Consider the following 7,218-nt stretch of genomic DNA (forward strand, 5'->3'; position numbering starts at 1 on the left):
AATAAAGTTGCCCCATGCAATTCATCTAAGATATTGTATCGACCCGTCCCCTGGCGTTGACCAAAGTCAAAGTCAAAGTCAAACATATGGCAAGACCCACCAAGGGGGGCCCCAAGGAGGAAAGTCAGAGTTGACCGCTTTGGGCGTCACCATGTGTGGGCGTCGCCAGGTTCAGGCATCGATACTGCCATCTCCCGATACCCATGGGTAGGGAAGACCGTGGAGGGGACGACAGAATAAGAGGCCATAGTATGGATGAGGAGGCCTCGGGCCCCGGTACCCCATAACAGTAATAAGGGAAAGAGAAAGGTGGCTTCAAAGCCATATCCCCAATACCAGTAGGGAGTAACCTGACTCGTGAAGTACCCACACCACCTCTGGAGAATCCCTGGGATAGATACGACCCAGGAGAGGGCCACGCCCAGGGGTAATCCATGTCCATGGTACGAGAGGAAGGCTGATACACTCCCAGGGCGAGTGACTAGAGGCTGGGGCGCATGAGTTGGCACCTAGGTTGTCACCCCTTACGCCAGATGCACTTCGAGGAAGGAAGACTTACACACTGGAATTTCCTAAGTTGGGTTGCAGCGTCGTAAGGCCTTCCACGTGGAGTTGCGGTTAAGTCAGAAAGGCCACGTGGCAGTCAGCACTGAAACCCAAGGTATATAAGCTTCTTTGAAAGCTTAGTAAGGTACGTTTTCACACAGTTTACACACACTCTAATCATTTGCTCGCTTACTCGTTGTACGCACGAGTGATTGGAGGGAGAGAGAGAAGTTAGTTACGATTCAGTTACACACCTTCAGAGCATTCAGTTACGGTGCTCCGAGACGGAGGTGTTTGGTGTTTCTTGCTTGTTGACTTGATCGTCGGAGTGCAAACGGCCGTGAGGGCGCCCTTTGCTCACTCCTTTTCAGGTACTCACGGCAGAGTAGGGTGAAGATCTGAGTTGGAGACGAAGGAGTCCTTGTTCGCGAGTCAAAGCAACGCAAGAAGATCTTTCCGGTCAACCGGCAGGAACAGATATCATCTAACCTTTCCTTGGGATTGGGTGCCTATATTTGACAATTATATTTTTGATGGCCTAATGAGTACACATTGACCAAGACCCATCTTTCTTGGGGACCAATAACACAGGCACAACACAAGGACTAAGACTCTTATGAACCCAACCCTTCTTCAACAAGCCAGTAACTTGTTTCTCTATTTCTTTTGTTTCTTGGGAGTTTGTTCTATAACCTGGCCTATTGGGTAGGCTGGCTCTAGGAACAAAATCTATTTGATGTTCAATTCCCCGCAAAGGTGGAAATCCACTAGGAACCTCCTTAGGAAAAATATCATCAAATTCTTTTAAAAGTTTTTGTACCCCACTTGGTAGAGACTCAAGTTTTTGACTTGTGGCAGTAAGTGCCTTCTTGCATTGGAGAAGAAAGAGAGGTTGTTCCACTAGAAGAGGTTTTATTTTATTTTTATTTTTCAAAGGTTTTTATGGAACAACTTCTTTGAAGCAAGCACGACACTCCAAACTCTTTTTCTTCTCTTTTTCATTGGAGTTTTTTTTTTTCAACAATTTTTTTCCTTCTTTCTTCTCCTCGTCAATTTTCTTTTTAAGACTTATTTGGTCCTCTCTCACTTGTTGAGGTGAAAGAGGACAAAGAGTTATTTTCTTTCCCTTATAATGGAAGCTAATTTTATTGGTAAGGCCATCATGAATAACATGTTTATCAAATTGTCATGGGCCTCCCAAGTAAAATATGTCCAACTTCCATGGGTACCACATCACATAAAATATTTTTATTATAATTGCCCGTGGAAATTGGAATACTTACTTGGTTCTTGACTACTATACCTTCATCATCTTTAATCCACTGAAGTTTATAAGGTTTTGGATGAGGTACAATAGTCAAGGCTAACTTATCAACCAATCTTAAGCAACAACAATTACAACAAGATCCACTATCCACTATCACTGAGCAAATATTTTCAAAAACTTTACAGCGAGTGTGAAATAGATTTTCTTGTTGAGATTGTTCTATCTCAACAGGTTGGCTGCCAAGTAGCCTCCTAACCAATCATTAAGCTTCTTGTATAAGCTTGGAATTCTCCTTCAGACTCCAAATTTCACCTTCACTCAGTGAGGATGTAAAGTTGCTAGTGTCATCACTTTCATAATCATTTAAAAGCATATTTCTCTTTTTAGGACACTTAGAAGCATAGTGTCCTTTTTCATCACAATCAAAGCACTGAACATCTCTTGTCTTGGGTTCTTTAGAAAACTCTTTTTGTATTTTTCTTTTTCAATTTCTTCTTCTTTACCTATATCTTTGGGTCTTTCATACCCAGATTTGGAAGGATAGCCCTCCCTCTAAGACTCTTTCCTATAATAGGATGTGCTAGGATAATCTTTTCTAGACCTAGATCTTCTTTTAATTTGTTGCTCTACCCTAACACATAGTTGAACCAAATCATCTAAATCTTCTCAATAAGTCAAAATAGGCTTCTTGATCACAAACAAATGACTCATTGAAGGAACTTCATAAAGAATAAGACCTTCATTATCTTTGTCTTTAATTCTTTTCAAATTCAATTTCATGATTAAATATCTCTTGTTAAATGTTCAATTACATCTACATTGAATCCTATCTGCTCATTCTTAAAAATTCAAAATTTGTTTTACTGCTGTAGAAAAACAACTAATTGTTTCCTCGAAACAACCGATTGTTTCCTCTCTGACAACACTGTGAAAGAATCAATTTAATTCCTTTTTAAATTATGTCTGTTGCAGATCTCAATTATGAAAGAATCCTGAGTCAATAAAGTTGTGTAGAAAGCCTGATCATGTTCTGGAGGAAGTTACAACATGTCATAAAGGAATATATTCCAAAATCTTGAAAATTTAAGAGCCTTTATGACTAGTCAAAGATCACATGTGATGACCATGTGATTTTCTGCTTTTTTTGACGTTTTCTGTGCAGGTCTTGGTCAAGTCTTTTCTCTTTGAAGACTGAAACCCACTCACATCAATTGAATGCAGTATGGTTCAGTTTCTCTTTAAATTCTGGTGCAGTTGTTCTTTCTCACAAGAACAATCAATTGAGCCATCTCTTGCAACATCTCTTGCTCTCTTTGTGTGAATCTTCTTTGCCTTTTTTTCTGCTATCATGGAGTCCACTCCTCCTACATCAAAGAGGATCAAAACAAGAGTTGTGAGGTCTGGAGGGAGACTTGAGAGCTGGTTTTCAGGAGATAATGAGCTCATTGAAAGGTATCGCTTTGAAACTAGCACAAAGGTGATCAATAACCCCAAAGTTGTTTCCTTTGTGATATGAATACAAATAGACATGACAATAAAATTGGGAATTTAGGGTTACGGAACGGAATAAATTCAAAACAATAACAATAAAAACCTGGATAAAGGAAGGCGCCACAAACAAAGTTTGATAAGCCTAAGGATGATCGCCACAAGAATTAGTGGATTCTTGATAAGATCGCAAGATACAGGGAAAAACCCTAGCAGAGAAACACTCTCTAAAATTATCAAAATATTCGTTCCCCTATTATGAGTTCCAACCGTGTATAAATTAAAAAATGTCTTTTCTTGTTTGTAAGAAAATAAGACAATACTACAATCCTTATATTACAAGAATGATCATTTGTCCCAGTGGTTAGGTTCAAATCCTAACTCCAAATAAAATAATATTATTTTATTTTAATATTCTAATCTTGTTGTCCGTGGCCCTTGGGCTTGGATGTCCGCATCATTCCCTCCTTCTTGAGAAAGACCTTGGAGGATGTCCGCATCATTCCCTCCTTCTTGAGAAAGACCTTGGAGGATGTCCGCATCATTCCCTCCCTCTTGAGAAAGACCTTGGAGGATGTTTGCATCATTCCCTCCCTCTTGAAAAAGACTTGAAGTTAAATCCAAAGCTTCATCAACTGCAATAAAAGGAGACAAATCAGACACGTTAAAAGTGTTACTCATACTGTACTTACTTGAAAGATCAATCTTGTAGGCAATCATTTCTAACACTTGAAAAAGTCCATCCTGTCTAGATTGGAGTTTGGATTTTCTTTGTCTAGTTAACATTTCTTCCCTCGTGTGTACCCAGACCCCACCTCCAGGATCAAAGATTACTTTCTTTCTTCCTTTGTTAGCTTGCTTAGAATAACCTTCAACCTTTTTTTCAATTTGTGCTTTGACCTGTTGGTGTAGCTTTCTCACATAGTCAGCCTTAGCCTGTGCATCTTTATGCTTTACAACAGAAACGTTAGGCATAGGTAACAAGTCTAATGGAGTTAAAGGATTTAATCCATACACAATTTCAAATGGATCACAATTCGATGTGCTGTCAACAACCATATTGTAAGCAAACTCAACATGATGTAAACATAATTCTTGGATAGCCGTCACCTTTTCATAATCTACATGAACTCCTTTGGTACTTACCACAAAACACAAGAATGCAATTTGTTCAGTACAAAATGTGCATTTCTCAAGATTAGCATACAACTTTTCTTGTCTAAGAACATTCAAAACAGCACACAAATGTTCCTCATGTAATTCCAAACTAGTGTTATAGATCAAGATGTCATCAAAATACACCACAACAAATTTGCCCAAAAAATCTCTCAAAACATAGTTCATTAAACTCATAAAAGTGCTTGAGGCATTTGTTAGGCCAAATAGCAACACATGCCAGTCATACAATCCATATTTTTTTGTAAAGACAGTTTTCCATTCATTCCCATTCCTAATCCTAATTTGATGGCAACCACTTCTTAAGTCAATTTTTGAAAATATACAACAACCATACAATTCATCCATTAAATCATCTAACCTGGGAATATGGTGTTTATACTTAATGGTAATGTTATTGAGTGCTCTGCAATTTGTGCACATCCTCCAATAACCATCATATTTAGGCACCAAAATTACTGGAACAACACATGGGCTCATGGTCTCTTGTACCCATCCTTTGTTCATCAATTCTTCAACTTGAGTTTGGATTTCCTGCAAAACAGAATCAACACTAGGAAGAAAATTAATTTGGTTAGAAAGGTCATCAACCAAAGTGTTGTTTGTGCAATAAGGTAAATAAAGAGGTTTGCTAGAAAGTAACAACTTCTTCACTTCATTCACTTTCAGTAATCCACTCATTTTTCTCTCATGTGTTTCTGTCTTTGTAAGTGTTTCACTCTTGCTCTGTTTAGGTGTTTCACTCATCTCTCTTTTCTCTTGGACTCTCTTTTCTCTCAATTTGATTTGATCCTCACACACCTCTCTAGGAGATAAGGGTTTGAGAATGATCTTCTTATTATTCTGCATGAAAGAGATTTTATTGGTGAAACCATCATGAATAGCCTTGGTGTCAAACTGCCACGGCCTCCCTAACAAAATGTGAGTTGCCTCCATTGGAACCACATCACACAAGACATTGTCATTATATTGTCCTATGGATAGGTTCACCTCCACTTGTTTACTCACTGTCATCTCTCCATCTTCACTAAGCCATTGAAGCTTGTATGGACTTGGGTGCGGTTTTGTCTCCAAATTCAATTTGGTAACTAGTCTTGAGCTAGCTACATTGGTGCAACTTCCTCCATCAACTATGAGTGAACATATTTTCCTTTGAATGGAACATCTAGTATGGAAAATATTTTCCCTTTGGGTTTGGTCCAAAGCTTGCATTTTGCTTCCTAAAAGCCTTCGAATCATCAACAAATCACCCTCCAATGCATCCAACTCCACCTCTATATCCTCCTTCTCTTCTTCACTTGAAGGTTCACTGTCTATTTGTGTCTTTGATAAACTGATCATATTCTTTTTTGTTGGACATACTGAAGCATAATGTCCTCTTCCCAAGCATTTGAAACATTTTACCTCACTTGTTTGCCTTTTAGGTGGTGAGTTACTATATCTATGAGGTGACTTCCCACTTGAAGATGTGACTGAACTTGAGGGAACTCCTTTATCCTTCATCGCCTTATCCTTCCAATTCAAATTTTTTTTATTGTTAGAACTCCTCATGATTCCCTTCCTCTTGAGTTGTTGTTCTACTTGGTTAGCCTTGTGCAACAACTCTTTCATGTCAACATACTCTTGCAGCTTCACAACATCCCTAATATCACAATTCAATCCATTCAAAAATCTTGCCATGATTGCTTCATTTTCTTCATTCTTTCCTGCTCTAATCATGGTCACCTCCATCTCTTTAAAATACTCTTCCACACTTTTATTTCCTTGAGTCATTCTCTGGAGTTTGAGTTGCAACTCCCTATTGTAGCTTGCTGGAATATATCTCTTCCTCATAATCCTTTTCATTTCTGTCCAAGTGTTCACCATGGGTTCCTCATATCTAATTCTCTCCCTTTGGTATTTATTCCACCAAGTTAAGGCATAATGTGAAAATTCAGCTGTTGCCAACTTCATCTTCTGCTCCTCATTATACTCATTGCAAGAAAACACATGCTCCACTTTAATTTCCCACTCCAAGTAAGCATCAGGATCACTTTTCCCATTGAATGTGGGAATATTTAATTTTTTTCCATCAATTCTCATAGTTCTTTGTTCTCCATCATTTTCTCTTCTCCTCCTCCTATCTCCTCCTCTATTTTCTGGATTTACTTGTTGTGCTTGCTCCATTTGATCCAACCTCTCATGGAGTCCATCACTTTGTTGTTTCATTATCCTTTCCAAGTGTTGTGTTAAGGCTTGCATCTGTAGTTGAGACAGTCCACTATCTGATGGTTCCCCTGCCATGCTCAAGTAAACAGATTACAAATAACAATAAGTTTGGGCCTCACACCACTTTCTCACGTGTTTACACTCAACACTCGTGTTTCACACAATAAGGCTTTTTTTCTAATGATCACACTGCTTTTTACCACTCTTTCTCTACTTAAGGTTCTTACAAGAATCAAGCAATCAATAATCCAGAATCACTTTCAAAAGTAGCAATCAGAATCAATTAAAAATAATAGTAAAGAACAAAATAGTGAAGAACAATTTCACTATTAAAAAACAAGCAAGACAATTAAAAAAACACCAAGCAAAAACAATATATAGAGAAAACAAAATATGTAGACAGGACACTTTTAGAACTTTTAACAAACACCAAGTATGCACTGAATAAGAACTATTTTTTTTTTCTGTTTTCCTCTTGTTTTTTTTTTTCTATTTCTGTTTTCCTTTTCTTCTTCCTTTTTTTTTCTTCTCTT

General features: G+C 38.1%; 1 protein-coding gene across 1 annotated transcript; it reads right to left on the minus strand.

Moving 5' to 3' along the window:
- Positions 1-3,709: 3,709 nt before the first annotated feature.
- Positions 3,710-6,760, minus strand: LOC137817166 (uncharacterized). Its single transcript, XM_068620418.2, has one exon. It carries the CDS (start codon positions 6,758-6,760, stop codon positions 3,710-3,712), a length of 3,051 nt encoding a protein of 1,016 aa, XP_068476519.2.
- Between the last annotated feature and the right edge of the window lie 458 nt (positions 6,761-7,218).

Source organism: Phaseolus vulgaris, chromosome 10 (genome assembly GCF_051622355.1).
Source record: "Phaseolus vulgaris cultivar YP4 chromosome 10, ASM5162235v1, whole genome shotgun sequence".
NCBI lineage: Eukaryota > Viridiplantae > Streptophyta > Magnoliopsida > Fabales > Fabaceae > Phaseolus > Phaseolus vulgaris.

Bases quoted from the DNA above. Each gene is read 5' to 3' on its own strand.
- LOC137817166 (XM_068620418.2), bottom strand. From the start codon at position 6,760: ATGGCAGGGGAACCATCAGATAGTGGACTGTCTCAACTACAGATGCAA.